Genomic DNA, 22936 nt, shown 5'->3' with positions numbered 1-22936 from the left:
AAAATCAGGTCCTTTGTCGCTGAAGAACTTCGTAGGAAATTTGTGAATGTGCATGAAGAGGTCCACGGCATATCAGGTAATGGCAGTTTCAGATGAATAGACATTATTGCCCACAAGAACAAGCAAGGCTACGTAATAGACCTGACTATCAGGTGTGAACATCATTTAGGCTAGCTTGAAGAATTCCCTGAGAAGGGGACATAGATAATCCAACCATACCTTACTATAAAGGGAAATACCATCTTGATGAAATGAAATGTCGTATGGCTTTTAGTGCCGGGATATCCCAGGACGGGTTCGGCTCGCCAGGTGAAGGTCTTTCTATTTGACACCCGTAGGTGACCTGCGCGTCGTGATGAGGATGAAATGATGATGAAGACAACACATACACCCAGCCCCCGTGCCATTGGAATTAACCAATTAAGGTTAAAATCCCCGACCCGGCCGGGAATCGAACCCGGGACCCTCTGAACCGAAGGCCAGTACGCTGACCGTTCAGCCAACGAGTCGGACACCATCTTGATGAGATCGAGGTAATAGGGCTAATGCTTGGAGCTTGTGGTACTGTACCAAACTTCTTCGACAAGTTCTGGAAAGAATTCAGTTTAGCAAAGGACAGGATTTTGGACCGCATCATACCTGTAATACACAGTTCACTGGAAATAGTGCAATCTCATATCTACAACCTGTGCATGCTTTTATAATCCTTTTTTTTTTTTAAGTCTGCCTTCAATCAGCCTACTCTTAATGCATGATAGTTCTCAAATTATAAATTTTTCATTTGTCCATTGTACACTTTGTCCTTTGTTGGCAGCCCATACATACAGGAAGTTGATGGTTTTAATAAATCGTTTTTCTTTCTAACATCACCAACTCATAATCCTTGACTCTTTTATACAATGTAAACAATATTGTACATTTATGCGCCTGATTTAAAGTGATTTGATGTAATCTGAGAATGTTCTTGTAGAACAAAATATGTTATTCTTTGTTTAATAGTGTGTATTTTTTTTACAAGTATGTTATAGTATTACATATGTTTCATCTAGTGTTTCCAACATACTGAAAATCCTTTAAATTACATCAAATGATGGTGCATTTGGTTGACATTTAAGAGTGCTTAAATTTGAAGTACTCATCTGTGTAGATGTTTTTGTTTGTACTTGTCTTACTCTTCCTGCCAATGCACCTCACATATATTAACTACATATACTCTAATCCATTTCCCTTTCCAGAGTCTCTAACCTATCACAACAATTCGAACTTCTAACATTCCATGTTCGGACTTAACAGATTGTTAGTATTGACGTTTTTGCTTTTCTCATTCAGACCCATCCAGAAATCCTAATGAGAGCTATTTTACCTTCATTATGTTTTACTCAGGAGAAAGCCATCATTGGAACATCACTCGTTGATACATATTGTCCTCCATGTCCTCAAGACTTACAGCTGCAGTTTTCCTGTTGCTTGTAGCTGTATAGCTCAACCACGTCGAGTAATATTACAAGACCATTTCAATCATCCATACTTCAACCATTGTAAGTTTTGAAGAGTTTCTGGCCCCTTTTTTTAAAACCATATATTAGTCTGGCCTCTCAGTGGATGTACCTGGTATGATTGTACCTACAATTGAACTGTCTGCTTGGTTGGGACACAGAGGTTTAACTACAAAGAAATTCATATCCTTTGCTGAGATATTCATCGTGCTTGAAGATGTCATTTTCATACAGGGTATTTGCTGTCTTTGGAACTTGGTAGAATGTGGAGCATTGCTAGAGTGTTAGGCGCATGTGAGGAATTTGGAGTAGTGGTCTATTTTTGATCCTACATGGATGAACATGCAATGAGAAATTAGGTAACAAAGATGTGCATTTAAGAATACCAATAACAACTCTATGGAGAAAGCAGAGATATGTGTACTGCAGATATTTGCTCACATCCAAAGTGTTGAAGTATGATAGAATTTCTTTGGTTATGGGCTTTCACAGTATACACAAAGAATGAGAATACATGGTTTATTTTATTGACATTTGTGGGGGCATCTGATGACCAAATGGGGGAGCAGGAAGTAATGACAGGAAGAACATATGTACAGAAGTATAATTTAAGAGTGTTTGTCACGAATTTCAGCAAATCTGAACTAAAGCCCAAAGGATCTCATGGCACAGGATTTTACTTGGTCTATATGAGATAGGCATGATTTTCTTATCATAAAACTGTGTTGTCTGCGTGACATTCCAAGATCTTTGACCTGAGTAGTAGCCTTCAGTGGTGTGCCATTTATTTCATACTTGTGGGTAAGCTCTTATTCATTTAGGGAGATTGACATTTTAACATATTTTTCTGCATTAATTTTGAGTTTCCACCTAGTCACACAATCTTGCCACAAGTCCAAAGCATTTTGAATACACTCACAATCACTGGAGTTCACTACGTTGTTGAACATTTTTAGTTGATCTGCATACAGTGATATGAAAGACGAGGTACCTTTTACTTCACCTGTGAAATTGTCTACAAGCAGAGAAATTAGCAGAGATGATAGAATTCTTCCTTGTAGGATGCCAGATGAGACAATCAGCCAGGAGGAGATGGAGCCTGGAAGTATGACTCACTGTTGGCAATTGAGAAGATAGTTTGTTATGAGTTAACCATGAATATTGTATCTGTGGGATAGTTTGTATATGAGCAGATTATGTTTTATGGAGTCAAATGCTTTAGCCAGGTTAATTTAAATGATGCTTAGGTGATTCTGGTTAGCGATAGCGTATTGATTGAAGACTGATAGGTTTGTTAGGCATGATATACTCACCATAAAACCATGTTGTTTGCCTGACAAGAAAGGGGCTATGTTAGGCAAGAGTGTAAATTCCTTCATTTATTGCCAAGAGGATAGATGTGATAGAAATGGGTCTGTATGAGAAGGGGTTATGCCTCTCACTGGATTTATGAATGTTTCCAAGCGTCAGGACAAGTTCCAGAATTAAAGCACTGATTGAGAATAAGAAATAGAAGGAAGCATAAAGAAGATGCAATATTTTTTGACAAAAATTGGGCTTAATTGATGTGTAAAATGTTAACATGCATGTATTATTTTCTTATAGAACCTTAAATAACCCAGCAGATCAGATGGATGTGATTGGAGTTGGTGGTATCAATTTTGAAGATCAAATAGCAAAGTTCTCATCCAGAGGAATGACAACATGGGAGCTTCCACAAGGGTAAGAGTAAATCCATGTGATTGTTCCTTTGTTTATTGCATGGACACAAAAACAAGCTTGTCAGGGCTGAGAAGAAGTGGATGCCAAAGAAATGGGATTGATGAGAAAAAGCCCATCTATTTGAAGTCTGCGGTGTACGAAGGAGTGGAGATTGCTCTTGTCTTGTTGTGTTTTCATGAAGTCCTTGTCTCCTCTTTCTATTGCTCTCTCTTCTCATGCTGTTTGTCATTGTGTATGTCTATATTATGTGTTCCTTTCTCTCGCTATATGACTTGATTGGACACTTGTTTGATCCTATACCTTAATTGCTTTTGCAGACACCACGAACCTACTACACTGGCGTAGCAGGGGGAGAGGTGATACTCCCACGTGGCGCGTCCCGGGTAGCGGATAGTGGGGTCCTAACCGGCTTGCCGGCGGACTTGAGGGAAATAAAATACCTCTCGCGCACCAAACACACAACCCCCTGTGGGTGGGGGACGCAGACGAAGAATACACCCACGGTATCCCCTGCCTGTTGTAAAAGGCGACTAAAAGGGGAGACCAAGGGATGATTGGATTAGAACTATGAAACTACTTGTGATTGGTACAACCATGCGGGGAACACCATGGGTCGCTATTACTTGCGTGTAGTACCACTATGTTAGGTACCAAATAGGTTTATGATTAGTAGCAATCAGGAGCACCGTGCGGTCAGGCTTTTACGGTACCTGTGATTAGTAGCACTATATGAGCGACACCAGGGTTCTGGCTTGCCTATGATTAGTACCCACTATACACGGAACACCATGGGATAGTACGAGTCTCTGTGGTTAGTACACGAATGTGATGAAAACCATAGGTTTGCGTTGCCTGTGAATGGCGCCGCTATGTGTGACACACCATATGTCTGTATTACATGTGCAAATTTCATTACCTGTGAGTAGTACCATAATGTGTGGAATACCGCGAGTCTACGATACTTTTGATTAGTACCGCACCATGTCAAATACCATAGTTCTACTTTCCAAGCGATAAGTAGCATTATGAAAGGCCAATGACCTATACTTTGGACCCCTTAAGCTTGCAAGGATCATCGATTCAGTACTGAGCTATAGAAGCAGTCCCTTGGTCAGTATTACTATTGTTTTCCATCAATTTCTGAGACTGAGGCATTGTGGGTCGGCTGCACTGATTGTTTTAACTTCATATCCATCCGTTCATATTTTGTCCTCAGACTTTGAATTCTGGTCAGTGGAGGATTTTGGATTTTTATTTTATCATTGCATTTTGTCTCATTTTGTACCATCAGGGGCTGATGACAACAATCATCATCATCATCATCATCATCATCATCATCAATAACTTTTACAGACAATATGTCTTCTATACTAATATCTAAAGAGGTAAAGTTTGTATGTAATGGCTAATCTCAGGAACTACTGGACCGATTCTAAAAATTATTTTACAAATGTAAATATTCATTATGCCTGAGGGACATGGGCTGTATTTTATTTTCAAAACAATTCTGGGAGGGGAGGGCACGGGGGGAGATATAAAAATACTAGGCTAATATAGGCGAAATATCAAATTTTTCGTGCAAGGATGAGACAAAGCTCAATTTAAGTCCCTTGATGCAAAGAACAAAACTCGGTAATCTCTGCGGGCCTGAAAACCATGTTTTAAGGCCCTAAGACCAACCGTTATGGAGATATTGGCACCACGCTACCCCTGCTCTAGGAATCGGATAAAGAAATGAACTGCCATAACCATGGCAATGTCAGCTTCAAGATTCTACAGCAGCAAGATTATCTACAATATATCACAAAAATCTAACATGTTATAAACATGAAAACTTTAAAAAACAAAAAAAGATTTATTGATCAAATAAATGAATTACAGATTTTTTAATGTTACATCTTCAAAGAAATACTGTAATTTTGGTACGGACTGGATTGTCTTTTTTAAAACGCTGTTTACGTGTTACATGTTAGACACACCTAAGAAGTGATACAAACTAGTTTCACAGAGTATTCTAGACAAAGACATTACTGTACTGTGTTCAAATTTCTCTCTGTTGAGGTTTTAGAGTTTGCAATGTATCTGAAATTCCTGTGGCACTTTCGTAATTCCTGTAACAAAACCAAACAAAGACATCAACAACAAAGTACTACTTATCACAAATCACTTAGATAATATCCACACACGTCGTTGACTCGGGGAGCAACAAACTTCCATCTTGTTCTCTTCAGGTATGCACCGTAAAGTTCCTTGTCCAGCTGTCCATCAGTAGTCATTATAATACGGATAGTGTGTCCAATTATCCATAGTGAAGAATTGTGCTTTGTCCTTGGGGTAAGGAGGTAATCTGGTCTTATGAATTGGTCATCTCTATTGATTATGAAGTTCAGTTGGTGAAGAAACACTTTGGCTTGCATATACACCAGTCTGACCCTCATACAAGTGGTCAGTCTGTGAAGTATTGAGTCACGTTGAGCACAATATGAGCAGGAGTCCGAATCAGTCATTCGTATTCGATATAGGCGTTCTTTTGTTGGTACAATGTCATGGACTACCATATACCATGTAGATCACACTTTAGCAGGGAGATGAGGGGCACTAATGTTTTTCCAAAGTTGTTTAAAGTCGGTGTTTGAAAGCATTTGTTGAAATAAACGCATGAGTGGTGTAGGTGTTAGACGAAATAAATCAGCATAAACCCGACGTGTTAATTGTACTTCTGATGCGAACTTGGCTTCCGTCAAAAAGCACCATTCTTGCAAATAAATGCGGAGATACTTCAGCGCAGACGGGACAATCCGAAGATCAGGTGGATTGCGCAAGTCCGTCACAGTAGACCAGTGTTTAATCCAAGCAGATGAGAAGCTCCGTTGGTTCATTTCTATTTTTCTTCCATGACTCAAGAAGAGGGCTTGACATTTAATGATGACATTTACCAACCTAAGTGCACCAGCTGTTGGTAGAAGACACAAGATAGTTATCGGTACTCGGAAGATATTGCCACGCCATATGTACCAGGAACTAGCACATATTATCTGTCTAGCAAAAGTTGCAGGCAGTGGTAGTACTTGTGCAAGATACCAGCATTGTGATAGAAGGTATGTGTGGACAGTCCAGATCCTTTGGATTAGAGAGAGGTCTCGGCAGTAGAGTTCTTTTGCATAGACTTTTATCTTGTTGACAACAGGTCCCCAGTTTTATTGATTCATGTCACTGGTCTTTCGATTGTAATATATTCCAAGTATCTTGTGTGATTCTACCGTTTGTAGTGGTGGGAGTTGAGGTAATGATACCCAGTCTCCTAAAGAAATCACTTTCGATTTACGATAGTTAATAGACAACCCAGATACTGCACTGAACTGTGCGAGAGAGCATTTCGCTTGTGGAGTATATCGTTATCCGATGATAATATTACACTGACGTCATCCACGTAAGCAGCTGCCGCGAGCTTTTCACTTCCTTGTGTTATTCCTCCTATTTCTTTATGCAGCTTGCAAATGAGAGGATTTATGACCAAGGTAAACAGCACCATCGAAGCCGGACATCCTTGTTTTACTGACCTCTTAATGGGAATGGTTTTAGTGTGAAAGCCATTAATTTGCAAAATCGCAGATACGTTTGTGTATAGACACTGAATGTAAGAGATAAATGTGGGACTAAGACCATGCCATTTTAGACAGTTTAGCAGATACTGATGATTCACACTGTCAAACGCACGCTGGTAGTCTAAGGACACTAGTAAGCTCTGTGAATGAGTGCGTTCCGTGGACGCCATGTAATCATGCAGCGAACAGGTAACATCAAAAATTGTTCGTCCAGGCACTCCACAGTGTTGTGCAGGCTGAATGATGGAGGATAATAATGGTGGTAATCTGTTGACGAGAATTCTGGCTAATATTTTGTAGTCGTAAGTTAGGAGGGTAATTGGGCGATAGTCATTGACATTGATAGCTGTAGAGAACTTCTTTATCAGTACAACAATCCCTCAACGATGTGATTCACAGAGTTGTTTTCTCTGTAACACAGTGTTCAGGACACAGGTGAGGTCTTCTCCAATTATCGGCCAGCAGGTAGAGTAAAATTCCTGAGGTATTCCATCAATCCCAGTGTTCTTGAGCTCTTCCCTTGTCGTATCGCTTTTAAAACCTCTTCTTTGGTTATGAGTACTTCAAGGCTTGAGTTATCCTCTTCTCTGACTGGCAGAGGCTTACAGTCAGCAAAAAAATTAATTTCATTGTCGTGGGTGGGCTCGGCATCAAACAGTTGTCGATAAAAGGAATCGATAGCCTTACTTATAGTCGGTTGTGTTGTGTACTCTTGTCCTTCTGGGTCCTGAACTTTCAATATGAGAGATGATTTGCGGTGCTTGAAGTCCTTCATTAAATGATAAAGATTGATCCGTTCATTTTCGATTGGTTCGTTGACCCGACTGCGTATTTTGAGTCCCTGCAGTCGTTAGTGATATATAGCAAGTATTTTTGCTTTATAGCGGCTGATTTTACTTCTTCTCTCTGGTGATGGCTGGTAGTTTTCTTGGAAGTCATAAATACACCTAAAATAAAGGTTTATTAGACGTTCTTCGTCTTGATAAAGTTCGTAAGATTTTCGCTTAAAGAAATACTTTATTTGCGGCTTTACATACCGATCCCACCAATCAGCACTATCTTTATATCTAATCTTTCTTTTACTCCATTCTGACCAAAGCAATTTCAGCTCTTCAAGGATACTAGCATTTTGAAGACAGGTTACATTCATCTTCCAGTAAGAGCGTCCTCTAGGTATAAAATTTATATTTAATCTTATACGTAGGATAACAGCTTCATGATCAGAAAATGTGACTGTTACTACTTCTACATGACTTATGTCATTAGCTAAATTTTGAGGAACATAAAATCGATCAAGTCTTGCTGCTGAATTTGAAGAAAAGAAAGTAAATCCTGGGGTATTATGTTTTAGCACCCAAGGATCACACATTTGGAGATTTGTAACTAAAGTCTGTAAGCTGCTGCTCAGCTTAAAGGGACCTGTACAATCTACTGCACGCAGTACACAGTTAAAATCACCCCCCATCACATAATGCGTAGGCAAGGAGCGAAGTAAATATGTTAAGTCCGACTGGAAGAATTCGTTCCTTTCCTGGCGTTTATTACTCCCAGATGGTGCATCAACATTGTAAAACAGGTAATCTTGAAATCTGCCACTCATTCCACAACCAGAGGGAAGCTTCTCTATGGATTGCAGTTCAATACCTGACTTAGTAAGGATAGCAGTACCTAGGTTATCACTACCAGTATTTACATAGGCATTATAGTTTAATACCGAAGAAAAATCATTGATGGAGACCTCCTGTAGCATTACAAGATCTATATCATGACACTGTAGAAATTTCAGCAGAGCATGCATTTTAGTTGGTGATGAATTATTCTGTTCCGACTGTTAGTGTGAGGTCATGACACTACAACAGAGAGAAAAATGGAATGCAGTCCACATATAGATATTCTGTCAAACTATTTCTTCGTAGTCGGGGGAGGTAATCCCTGCTTACTCATTCCTGTCTTATACGGATGGTTTCGTTGTTTACTGGCTAACTTGTTTACTTTTTGCTGACCGGGGTTACATTTTGTTACGTCAAGCGATATTTCTGCTGCTGGGTCCTCACTCCGCAATACTTCCTCCTCTAGGTCCATCTGACTGTTCCACGATCCGAGAGTGGGAGGATGCTGTTCAGTGATCGCAGACCTATCCATATCAGACGAAGATAATGTACTTTCCGCAGGGCACTGGCTCTCAGCTTCAGACCTTGTCAAAGGTTGAAGAGTGATGGGCATTGTATCAAGTTGTTGGCCTTCCTGCCTCAGCGTGTTTGTGATCGCGTTATTTTCTTCTATGGTTCTTTGATCTGATACGTGTATGTCCCTGATATCTAATGTTTCTTCTACTGATACGGTATCTGAGTCTGTACTGTCATTTGAAGCTAATGGAAATTGGTCCCCTGCATGTGCGTTAGCTATATCCTGTAAATCGGCTGTTAACACTAGTGTGTTTACTATGTCCATATGTTCTAACTTATTGTCATGACTTGAGCCAGGTGTTGTAGGGTTGATGTTGCTATCTGTGCTACTTTCCACTGCACCGTTCGCTATCCTGCTCTGCACGGACATTGGTTTCTTTACATCCGTGAGAGCGGGTTCTCTATCTGACCGCACACTGTCAAATGAGGAAGGTTTGAATAGATCGCTCAATGTGAAGCGTGATCTAGATGTCATCGATGGTTTGCTGTTAGTAAATCTAGTGGACAATTAGTCCAAATATGAGAACAACTTCCACATGAAAAACAATGTTGCTCCTGTCCGGGGTAGGTTACATATGCCTTATAACCCGTTACATTGAGGGTTGAAGGAATAGGCTTTTCAATTGACATCTGAACTACCCTTATTCCTGTATCGACTTGATAGCGGTATCTGATTGACCCCTTCTCGTTTTCTATCTGTTGTACCTTGCCATAATTCTACAATACGTACCGTACCCGCTCATTTGGTACTTCCGGCGGTATATTCATTAAGCGTACAGTGATAAGTTCTATTTCACCGGGCATGATTGTAACTGTCACTGAATCGCCATTCATTAATGTAAGAGAATTTGTACCTCTAAAGGAATGTAAGTACTTCTGGTAGCTTCTGTCATTATTCAATTTGAGATAGGCTGCATTCTGTTTTCCAACTAGTTAAATTGTTTGTAGTTCATCATCACATACCTTTAGAACGTTTTCTATCCACTGGTGAATTTCGTGGGCTGTTGGTCTTTGTTGCTCCTTGCCGAATACAACTTTCAGGGTGTTTTGCCGTGTAATTTTGGATGCCATTTTTCCTAACTGTACTCATTCAATAACTGCAACTTCAAATGAACAAACACTCACACTACTGTCCTCGTCAAGTTAGCAGGGGGCCGGCCAGATAACCTGCTTGGCCGGCTGTACAAGCAAGACTGCAAAACTGGTATTTAGAATCTCCTTTAAAAATAAAAGAACACAAATTTTTGTTTTCAGAAAATCCACTTAAGGGGTGATTGGGGGGTGGGGGCACGTGAAAAGAAGTGAGGAAGGATTTGAATCATTTATATGAGGATACATATATCTTAGAAACTGAAGATGTTACAGACGTTAAAATTGATACTTGGAATCACCTTTAAAAATAAATGAACACATATTTTTTGAAAATCCATTGAAGGGAGTGAAATAATAAAAAAAAGGATGAATTTTAAAAATGAATATTTTCTTCTTCTACCGCTTTTCCCATACCTGTGGGGTCGCGGGTGCGAACTGTGTCGCAAATGTGGATTTGACCCTGTTTTATGGCTGGATGCCCTTCCTGATGCCAATCCTATGTGTAGGGACATAATTACTATTGCATGTTCCTGTTGTGGTTAGTAAAGTGGGGAGTTGAGTTAATATGAAGAGGAGAGTGTTGGGATAAACACAAACAGCCTGTCCCTGAGCCAGAAGAATTAATCACACGAGATTTAATTCCGTGAATCAGCCCGGAATTGAACCCAGAACCCTATGAACCGAAGGCCTCAACGCTGACCACTCAGCCAAGGAGTGGAGCAGTTTTTAAAATAAGCATATCTACAGTATATCTCATAAACTTAACATGTTTCAGACGTGAAAATTGATATTTGTAATCTCCTTTAAAAATAAAGAAACACGTATTGTTTTCAGAAAATCAACTTAAGCTGGAGATTGAAGATTAGTGAAGAAGGGGTTGAATTCTCTTTATGAGGATACACTACCTCAAAAACTAAGATGTTACAGACATGAAAATTGGTATTTGGATCTCCTTTAAAAATAAAGAAACCCCCTTTTTTTTTTTCCCGTGACTTAAAAGAGTACTGTTTCTCACATGTAGAGTCGCATGTTCCAGATTTAGCTCTGCCAGTAGCTTGGTCATCTTAGCCCCCAAAAAAGGCAATGCCACAAACATGGTTTACATAGAGGTTCTGGGGTAAATGAAATACAATTTTTCAGCAAGTTTTTATACTTTAGGGATTTTCAGATAATGTCTTAGTGCGGTACCGAGGAACAATTAATTTTTATCGATTTACGAAATCCTCGCGAGCGAAGCCTGGGGTAACAGCTAGTCTGTAATAAACAGGAAAATGTCATGGTAGAAACCTTGGAGATACAATAGTTTGAAGATATTACCCAGATGTACTACCTCCTAGAGCAGTAATTAACCACCACCATCAATATAATAATTGCATGTTTTTTATAGAACAATTTACACCTTTGTTGAGTGTTTGATCTTCTCTAATCAGTCACATGTTGGAAGGAATATTATACCTGGATTATCTGCACTGAGTATACTTAAAATGATATGAGCAACATAGTGGCCTTCAGCTCCACAAGTTTCATCAGATGAGATTAAATAATAATTTATCTTGGATGGTGATTCTGATTCTTGACTTCGTATTTTTGCAATATTGAGTCTATACTGTGACTAGAAGGGCAGGTGTAGATGCAGGTTATACAGCTTATGGTTAACATTCTTTGAATTTAAGACACTTCCGTATAATGTAGCGTACCAGAAAATCTTGTAACTTTAAATGGTGTAATTCTTTCAGTAGAATCTACACACTTTATTCTCCTTACTCCCTGAATGTTTCAGAGGATTTTAACTCCCCTTGTAAGGACCAGAGAGAAATTCTTGTCTGTTTCTTTCTTTTATGCTTGCTGTAGCTTTTGTATTTTTTCACTTCCTACATTCTGCTGAACAACCACCTTGCCAGGCTGAGCTCAGGCAAATGCTGGGGCTGTACCTTAATTAAGGCCACAGCCACTTCCTTCCCATTCTTAGGCCTTTCCTGTCCCATCATCGCCATAAGACCTGTCGGTGCAACGTAAAGTAACTAGCAAAAAAAAAAGAAAAGAAAGAAAGGAGATGTTTGTCCAGCAACGTTCTATAGCTAGGTGGCACATATAATTTCACCTGTTATGTTGATTTCTTGAAAGTCTTTTTTAATTTCATTATCCAATTATTCTTGACTTTTAGTGAGGAGGCATAATTAAATATCTTTTTAGTAAGTTTTTCATTGTCCATTCTTTGAATATAGCCATAAACTTTCAGTTGTCTTTTTCTAATAGTGTCTGATATTTTCTCAGAAGTCTGGTATAATTAAGGAGACTTCCCTTTCATCCACACGCCTTCTATGCCTACTGGGCCAAAGATTTTGCTAAGGATTTTCCCTTCTTGTTTTTCTAAAGTTTTAGTGAGTGACCTGCCTCCAGTGATCAAGGTTTCTTATGCGTATACGCTTCAGGTTTAATTACAGTCTTATAGTGTTTTAATTTAGCATTTGGAGATATTGATTTATTGTTATACCTCTTTCATGTGATTCTGTAGGCTGTTTGTAATTTATAAATTCTCTCTCTGTTTGCTTCACGATTTAATCTGAGTGGTCGGATGATTTCCCCTAAGTATTTGAAATTATTTACCTAAGGGATTTTGCCAAACAGAGTTACCAGAGGTTGTTTATTTAGGTATTGAGAAGATCCTTCCATGTATGGAGTTTTCTCATGTGAGATTTGGAGTCCAGTTTCAGATGCTGCTGCTGCTGCTGCTGCTACTACTACATCATTCGACCACTTCAGTCAAACATTTTCTGGTTATTTTCTTCGATAGGTTTTCTTTCCGAATTGCCCAATAGCTTTTCATTCATTCTGATCTTTTCTGTCATTCCTCATCTGTAAATACCCTTTTCATTGTATGTCGTTCGTCTGTTTTTGGTTTAAATCGTATTTTTGTTTTTCAGTTTCTTTAAATTTTCTGTTTTGTTTTGCAAATTGTCCAGAGTTATTTCTAGTTCTTCCATATCCTCTGTAATTTTTTTTTTTTGCTAGTTGCTTTACGTCGCACCGACACAGATAGGTCTTATGGCGACTATGGGACAGGAAAGGGCTAGGAGTGGGAAGGAAGCGGCTGTGGCCTTAATTGAGGTACAGCCCCAGCATTTGCCTGGTATGAAACTGGGAAACCATGGAAAACCATCTTCAGGGCTGCCGATAGTGGGATTTGAACCTACTATCTCCAGAATACTGGATACTGGCCGCACTAAGCGATTGCAGCTATCGAGCTCGGTGTAATTTTCTTAATCCATCCTACTTGGGGCAGCAGGTACAGTGGACGTTCCTCCCAAAAGTTGACCTGCAACTTGTATTATGTTACTTTTATATCCTAATACTCCAACCTAATACTACACTATAACGGATACACAGGAACTTGATATTGGAAAGTAACCGTTCGTCCCATCACTGATAAATAATGGCGAATTTTTATATTTATAAAAAGACGCCTTTTGTTATATATGTTCCGGGTGGTTTGGAAAGCTACCTTAATTTATTTTTTTGCTCTGGCCACTGAACCCTCTGTATCTAGTCCGTCTTCCTTCCATTATGTCTTGTAGTAAGACTCCATGATGCAGCGTGTAACCACTCCAGGCGAGTCATCTTTCACAAAGTTGCCCAAGCAATACTCTTCCTTTACCAACTCGTTTGAGTACTGATACCCCTGCATTTGTGACTTGATCTGTTCAAGGAGTTTTAAGCAGGCATATCCAACACTACATTTCAAATGCCTGAATACGACTGGCCACACTGGTATTGCATCCACATTTCTCCATAGTATAACTCCACTGACTAAAGAAATATCTTAACAAATCACTTCCTGAGCTCTAGGCTCAAAGCACTGTTGGTCAGCATTTTATGGTTATTTAGAGAACACTGCTCTTGCCATTCCAAGCTGCACATTGACATCTTTGTGACAGTAGCCATCCTCAGATATTCTTCTTCTGAAGTACTTAAAGGATGATACCTGTTTGACTGCCACATCAAAATGGAAATGTTGACATCTTTCCTTGATTTACTTACTGACATAACTTTGGTCTTTGTTATATTGATTTTCTAACAATATTTTTTAGACACTTCATATATGCGTAGTATCATTCTTTTGAGTGTTCTAGGGCTACCTGCTAATATTACTTGATCATCTGCAAATTTCAATGTGTACACAACTTGACCTGCTATGTTTAAGCCCATGTTTGTCCTTTCTAAGGCTTTATTGAGGATTGCATCAGCAAAAAAAACATCAAAGACCGAGCTCGATAGCTGCAGTCCCTTAAGTGCGGCCAGTATCCAGTAATCGGGAGATAGTGGGTTCAAACCCCACTGTTGGCAGCGCTGAAGATGGTTTCCTGTGGTTTCCCATTTTCATACCACGCAAATGCTGGGGCTATACCTTAATTAAGGCCATGGCCACTTCCTTCCCATTCCTAGGCCTTTCCCATCCCATCATCGCCATAAGACCTATCTGTGTCGGTGGGACGTAAAGCAAATAGCAAAACCATCAGAGAGACCCAGTGACAGTAAGCATCCTTGGTGAACTCCCTTGCATATTCTTGCCAGTTCTGAATGGGTACCACCAATTCTAGTTACTGCTTTATAGGCCAGCTACCATTGTAATCTCTTTTCTTAGGCAACCAATATTCTTCAATTAAGAAAACAATTTATCCCACGCTACTCAGTTAAATGCTTTCTCATAATCGATAAAGCAGTTCTGTTGAGGTGAATTAGTTGTTCTGCTAGGATCTGAAAACAACCAGCTGCATCTCTGTTTGACTTTTGCTTCTGGATGCGCGCGCACACACACACACACACACGCGCGCGCGCGCGCGCGCGCGCACACACACACATTAAATACCAGTATACGTATTATAATTATGTTCCATTGAAATCAATGTACTACAATTCTTGACTGTGTCATACTTCAAATTCCTATAGAACACTTTCCCGCCTTGTCAGTACTTTACATATTTGATTATACTTAATTACCATACATGTTTCGAGAGCTGACTACTTTCTTCTTCAGCGGTGCCAAAACATCAATTGATCTTTGTATTTGGTACATTGGTACAAATATACTTTTTTTTTTTTTTTTGCTAGTTGTTTTACGTCGCACCGACACAGATAGGTCTTACGGCGACGATACAAATATACTTATCAACAGGACAATTATATATAAATCTTGAAATTGTTAAAATATTTCTTTGTGTTCAACTTTTACTTACATACTATGTCATTTATTACAGACTTTAAAATAGAAATTTTCAAATCATAAATGAAAGAAAGAGCAAGAACATGTTTGTTTGATTCGGACTAGTGTAATAATATTTTGTTCGTGAATAAATTTGGTAACCAGTTGAAACTGAAGAATTTAACGGTTACAATGGATAGCTAATAGATTATAGCATGGTCATTACATAACCGGCAGCATAGTAGCAGATCGCCCCAGAAGATCATTGACAGCAAGTGAGGACATATTGTTTGGTTCAGACCAGTGTTATGTCATTTTAATTTGTGGATAAATTTAGTTGAAACTGAAGAATTGGACGGTTGAATGGCTAGCATGGTCAGACGGGATTAAGAGGAGGAAATTCCGATTTATGTGAGAGGACTTAAAGAATGGAGAAATTTTCAAGAAGAGAGCAGAAAATATTTTTACTTCAACATAGTGACTAACTTAATAGGTGTTATTTATTTATTTTACGAAATTGAAAATGATTCAATTTTAAAGTGTTTTACTAAATGACAAAGTAAAGATAAATTTAGACACAAAGAAACATTTTATTTCTTTTTTAGATGTAAATAAGGACGTAAGTTTCAAGAGCAGAGCAGATTTAAAATTTTGGCATATAGTGACTGATTTAATAGATTTTATTCATTTATGATTTGAAAATTTCTATTTTAAAGTCTGTAATAAATGACATAGTAAGTAGGTAAAAGTTGAAACATAAAGAAATATTTTAACAATTTCAATATTTATATATAATTGTCCTGTTGATAAGTATATTTGTACCAATGTACCAAGTCCAAAGATTAATTTATGTTTTGGCACCGCTGAAGAAGAGAGTAGTTAGCTCTCGAAACATGTACTGTAATTAAGTACAATAAAATATGTAAAGTATTTACAGGGCGGGAAAATGTTCTATAGAAATTTGAATATAAGTCAATATAGACAGGATTAACCAACATGGTGAAAACAATCAATCTGTATCGTACTTTACAAAGCACTCTCTTTGTTGTGAGAACATGTTTTACAATAGTAAACAGTTTCTGTCCTCCCTCCATTTACATTCCTTTCTCTGAAAAAAGCACCATACTTGGAGTTTCTCTTCTCATTGCTATAAATGAAATGAGGATTCTGATTTAGAAGTTCTTCATGAATGTGAGTATAAGTTGTAACAAAAATGTCAAAGACCGAGCTCGATAGCTGTAGTCGCTTAAATGCGGCCAGTATCCAGTAATCGGGAGATAGTGGGTTCGAGCCCCACTGTCGGCAGCCCTGAAGATGGTTTTCCGTGGTTTCCCATTTTCACACCAGGCAAATGCCGGGGCTGTACCTTAATTAAGGCCATGGCTGCTTTCTTCCAATTTGTAGGTCTTTCCTATCCCATCGTCGCCGTAAGACCTATCTGTGTCGATGCGACGTAAAGCAAAAAAAATGTCAGAGCTCTTGGAAATTTTCCTTATGTGTAGTTCTTTGTACTGTCGTTAGATGTTGCTATGCTCTAAATTGTGGAGTTATCACAAAACCTATTCCTTAACCATGCTGGATATACATAAATGTTGTCGTAGGTTCTGCCAGACACATGGTCAACTCTCCAGTGAAAAGGGTTAATATGAGTCTTTGGTGTGGAAATTTGCTGATGTCATTGCTGGCTTCTGGCCAAGGTAACTGTGATTTAAATGTTAATTTAAAAAATTAAATATCATGACCACTCTGGTTGAAACTCCAATTAAAACAGTAGGTAATGTTGCGTATGATCACTAGATTTTATCAGATAAAGCAACCAACTTTCTTGCTTAATCTCAGTATCTCTGTTTGGATTACTGATAGCATTTTTATTGCTATTAATCAGACAAAATGTTTTGTCCTAATAGGTATGGCCGTGTTAAACCAGATATTGTGACATATGGATCAGCTGTGCGAGGATCTAGCATTAAAGGCAGCTGTCGAACTTTATCTGGAACAAGTGTAGCGTCTCCTGTGGTGGCTGGGGCTGTTACTCTGCTAGCAAGGTAAGACTGGTAGTCAAAGCTTTACTTTCTTTTCTCCTCAAATTGATGAAAATTATTAACAAAAGTAAGTTTCTAAATTGCATTGAATTTATACAGGGTCTTTATTTTATGACTGTGCAGCAGCACCGTTCATTGACACTCATCTGCCGGCCTGTAAAATGCATGTTGTATAGCAGTCATAGGGGGCTATTTCTGGTGGATCAAATTTACGACAACCAGGCGAGTTGGCCATGCGGTCAGGGGCATGCGGCTGTGAGCTTGCATCCGGGAGATAGTGGGTTCCAATTCCACTGTCGGCAGCCCTGAAGATGATTTTCCATGGTTTCCCATTTTCACACCAGGCAAACTGGGGCTGTAACTTAATTAAGGCCACGGCTGCTTCCTTCCTTCTCCTAAGACTTTTCTGTGTCAGTGCGACGTAAAACAACTAGCAAAAAAAAATTTACGACTATTCGTCCATAAAAATTAGTACCAGGACTATTCATCCCAAACTATTGATTCCATAACACAGTTAGTACCACACTATTTTTCACTAATAGGGATGTCATGATGGCAAGAATAGAAAAGAGATTGAAAAGAAGAAAGCAAAAAGGTAGTATCTCAATAGTAAAAGGAAATGTAATAAATTGGTAAGAGGAGAAGTTGGGAAGAATTTACTCAAAAGATGAAAACAGATGGAGCTGGCAGTAAAAGAATGCTGTATGGGATTATACAAAGTAATAGGGAAGAAATAGTTTATACAAAGCTGATGAAAGAGGAAGGTGGAGAGTTGATAACACATCCAGAAGAAATAAGGAGAAGATGGTAAGATGATAAGGTGATGAATGTGTGAAATTGTGCAGAGGAGACAGTGGTAATACAGTGTGATGACTCAACAGTAGAAGATGATAACAATGTTAGAGGTGGAATTAGCAGTCCATAAAATGAAAATGGGGAAGGCACCAGGGATGGATGAAATTAGTATTGCTGCTTGACCTGTTGGACTATGAGACTGTTAAAGTGCATATGGAAACAGAAATGTGTGCCAGAAGACTGGGGAAAGGGAATAATACCAGTCTTTAAGACGGGGAACAACTAAGTGGGTGATAACTATAAAGGAATCACACTCGTATCACAAGTGGCAAAAATACTGGAAAGGATATTAGATAGTAGAATGAGAAGAAAGGTAGAAAGAGAGTTGCAAGAACAACAGTATGGCTTTAGAAGTAGAAGATCTATTACGAAACTGTAAAGGAGGCAAAGGAAGTATTTGGAATAGGGAGATGAAGTTAATTACTATTTGCAGATGATATTGTGGTTTGGGGAACTAACAGTGAAATCAGCACAAAGAATTGGGAATATGGGAAGGATCTGGTCATGACATTCATAGATCTAACAAAGGCATATAATAGTGTTTTCCAGGGAGAAGGTTTGGGAAACCATGGTCAAAGAGAGGCTGGCTACACAAACTATAGAAATGGTGCGAGCAATGTAAAATAACTGCAACAGCAGCGTATAGACTCAAGTTGGAAATACAGAATGGTTTAGAAATGGAACTGGACTGAGACAGGGGAGTGTGTTGTCATCTCTTTTGTTTCTAATGGTTATGGACGAAACTGTAAAGGAGGCAAAGGAAGTATATGGAATAGGGAGATGAAGTTAATTACTATTTGCAGACGATATTGTGATTTGGGGAACTAACAGTGAAATCAGCACGAAGAAAAGCAAGACCATGGTGATATCAAGAGGGGGAGAAAGACAAGGGAAAGGTGTGGTGGTCAAAGCCTTGAAATTGTGGACAGTTTCAAACACATAGGAAGTGAATTAATGCAGAATACAAGACTGGACATAGTGATTAACAAGAGTGTGCAACAGGAAATGCATTCTACCAGCGTGTATGAAACCTTGTCTGGAATAAGGAGGTGTAAAGAAATGTGGATCCACCGTAGGATGCTCAAGATTTTGTGGGTTGCACAACTAACGAACCACGAAGTACTCAGAAAGGCAAGTCGGGAACCCGTTCAAACATTAAAACACCGGAAGATCTCTTATCTTGGCAACATCCTTAGAAATGACTGTTACCTCATCTTACAGCGGATTGTACAAGACAATATACAGGGTCGAAGAGGTGTCGGGAGGAGGCAAACTTCATGGCTTGGAAACATCAAAGAATGGACTGGAATTCACAATGTTGAAAGATTTTTATGCAGCTGAGAAGTGGACAGTGACACATAGGGATCAGAGTAGAATTCAAGCTAGCGAATTGAATTGCCTAAGAAGTATCATAGGAAAGACAGAGAGAGTAGAAAGGAAGTTGGAATAGAGAACCTAAATGAGAGAATTGATGGGAATTAAATAAAATGGCTTAGACATTTAAGAGAATGGATGAGAAAAAAATATCAAAACCAGATGATGGAGTTGAAATTCAAGCGAAAGAGTGCAAGAGAGGGACTTACCATAAGGTGAACTGATTTAATAAAGAAGAGTGCAAGAAAAAGAAACCTGGACTGGGACAAAATGATGGAAGAGGAATGATGGAAGGAGAGAGGAAGGTGGAAAAGTGCTATGAATGCTCCACCCTGACAGGAGCTGGATAACAGGAAAGGAGGGTGATGATGATGATGATGATGATGATGATGATAATAATGATGATGATGAAGAAGGGTGTCACATTGTAAAAGTATGTCCCAAATTAAATTATTCAAAACGTTGCATAACATTATGTTCAAATTTGATACATACATACTGGGACCTTTCCCATCACTTCCCGTAGCTCATGGGACCATGTGACAACACAAATTTACCCCTATCGGGTCTTAACACATGGGACCACGTGCTACAGAAAATAACAGTCAAGGGACCTTTTCTGCCTAGTGACAAATGTCGCCTCATTTGGATTTTAATAACTAATCCGAACACATGAGATGACAAATGCCCATTACAGCATAGCGAGGTCTTCACCCTTCCATTCCAAGATATGAGCACAAGCCCCTCAAGGGCATGGTGCGTCTGTGGATACAAACTAGAACCAACTTATATCTAACTTATAGGCATAAAATGAGCGGAAGAAGTCAGGATGTTAATATCGGCAAAGGTAGGCACAAATAAAGTTTTCCTAAGATTTAATTAGCTCACGTTGCAACATACTTTCTACAACCGTAATGATTAAATTTTAAAGAAACATATTTAACACTCAATAAAGCAACGGGAAATCAGGTCCGTGCTGTCACTCAAGTAACATTTTCGATCCACACCTTCACCAGTGTCCCTATGTGGGCTACTGAAATTACGACATCAAATTTAATGGTAGAACAAATCACACATTTACATATTAAGCACTTGAGTGATACTTCATTTCCATACAAACAAATCGGAGAAGGTTGGGTTACCTTCCTAAAGTTTCACGTCGTATAATTGGTTTTGATGTTCATCGGCCCTTTACTACATTTCAGCTGTTGAGTACGACAAACAATATCATAATAAAACACTTGACTATTTACATTAAAAAGCTACGACCTTGCGAACGCAAAATATTCCCCGGGATTGACTTGCAATTTACATATTCAAAAGAAAATACTGGTTTACTTTGAGATTAGTCTTAGAGTGGCCGCGTAAATTAAACATAGCACGATAAATTATATATATTAAAAAATATATAAAATTAGAAAAACAATAAGCTAATTCTACGGAATTACAACTTATTCCCGCAAATAATAAAATTGAACATAATTCTGGTGACTACAAACCACCTCACTTGATGAACTAACTGTACACATCATAAAGGTCTCAGCCCTTTACTTAAACAAACTATCAATGGGTTATCATGAAAACTAGCTTCAAGAAATCAATAATTATCTATACATCACATTCATACACTTCTACCACCTGAAAAAGAAAAACATATAGAATACAAATAATGGCTGCATTTCTGCTTTATTATAATCTGCCACTGTGTGACTAACAATTCTCATTGTGCCCCACGGTTCGAAGTAGTGACCTCGGTTCCTTCCATGTCAGGTCTCCTGCAAAACAAACTCTGTCTACCACATCATTAAGGGGTAACAATTAAATGTTCCTACATTAATTTCGACATAGCTTGTTGCGAATGTGGTAATCAAGTAAAAAATATGCCTTCTCCTGTCAAAAGAACACAGTGTCTGTACAACACTTATTTCTTTGTCAACTGGGATAGAGATCGCGGCTTAGCTGTCTTTCTCCGAAGCAGCTACAACCCTCGGGTTGCTAGCCGTAAATCTCTCGGGACCGCCTTCTCCACGGCACAATAACCTTCTTGAAACAAAAATCTCCATGCTTTAACGCACTCTTAATGCATGGTCATCGACTCCTTATATCCACGCAATAGTACTGAAACATTTATAAACATGGTAAAATCAGCTCGGGCGTTCATTGTTGTTGTTTGAGTCATCAGTCCATAGACTGGTTTGATGCAGCCCTCCATGCCACCCTATCCTGTGCCAACCTTTTCATTTCTACGTAACTATTGCATCCTACATCTGCTCTAATCTGTTTGTGATATTCATACCGTGGTCTACCCCTACCGTTCTTACCACCTACACTTCCTTCAAAAACCAACTGAACAAGTCCTGGGTGTCTTAAGATGTGTCCTATCATTCTATCTCTTCTTCTCGTCAAATTTAACCAAATCGATCTCCTCTCACCAATTCGATTCAGTATCTCTTCATTCGTGATTCGATCTATCCATCTCACCTTCAGCATTCTTCTGTAACACCACATTTCAAAAGCTTCTATTCTCTTTCTTTCTGAGCTAGTTATCGTCCATGTTTCACTTCCATACAATGCCACGCTCCACACGAAAGTTTTCAAAAACATCTTTCTAATTCCGATATCAATGTTTGAAGTGAGCAAATTTCTTTTCTTAAGAAAGCTCTTCCTTGCTTGTGCTAGTCTGCATTTTATGTCCTCCTTACTTCTGCCATCGTTAGTTACTTTACTACCCAAGTAACAATATTCATCTACTTCCTTTAAGACTTCGTTTCCTAATCTAATATTTCCTACATCACCTGCCTTCGTTCGACTGCACTCCATTACTTTTGTTTTGGACTTATTTATTTTCATCTTGTACTCCTTACCCAAGACTTCATCCATACCATTCAGCAACTTCTCGAGATCTTCTGCAGTCTCAGATAGAATAACAATATCATCGGCAAATCTCAAGGTTTTGATTTCCTCTCCTTGGACTGTGATTCCCTTTCCAAATTTTTCTTTGATTTCCTTTACTGCCTGTTCTATGTAAACATTGAAAAGGAGAGGGGACAAACTGCAGCCTTGCCTCACTCCTTTCTGGATTTCTGCTTCTTTTTTTTTTTTTCAAAGCACCGGGCGAGTTGGCCGTGCGCGTAGAGGCGTGCGGCTGTGAGCTTGCATCCGGGAGATAGTAGGTTCGAATCCCACTATCGGCAGCCCTGAAAATGGTTTTCCGTGGTTTCCCATTTTCACACCAGGCAAATGCTGGAGCTGTACCTTAATTAAGGCCACGGCCGCTTCCTTCCAACTCCTAGGCCTTTCCTATCCCATCGTCGCCATAAGACCTATCAGTGTCGGTGCGACGTAAAGCCCTTAGCAAATAGCT

General features: G+C 39.0%; 1 protein-coding gene across 3 annotated transcripts in view; it reads left to right on the top strand.

The window, feature by feature from the left end:
- Positions 1 to 22936, top strand: part of S1P (membrane-bound transcription factor site-1 protease) — a 329279-nt gene that overhangs the window by 190963 nt on the left and 115380 nt on the right. For all 3 annotated transcript variants that reach the window (XM_067145648.2, XM_067145647.2, XM_067145649.2), the window contains exons 7-8: positions 3102 to 3218; positions 17209 to 17346. In XM_067145648.2, the coding sequence (XP_067001749.2) occupies positions 3102 to 3218; positions 17209 to 17346 (255 nt within the window). The remainder of the gene's footprint in view (positions 1 to 3101; positions 3219 to 17208; positions 17347 to 22936) is intronic.

Source organism: Anabrus simplex, chromosome 4 (assembly GCF_040414725.1).
Source record: "Anabrus simplex isolate iqAnaSimp1 chromosome 4, ASM4041472v1, whole genome shotgun sequence".
Classification (NCBI taxonomy): domain Eukaryota; kingdom Metazoa; phylum Arthropoda; class Insecta; order Orthoptera; family Tettigoniidae; genus Anabrus; species Anabrus simplex.
Note: the sequence above shows the minus strand (reverse complement) of the source record. Positions and strands in the feature narration are given on the sequence as shown.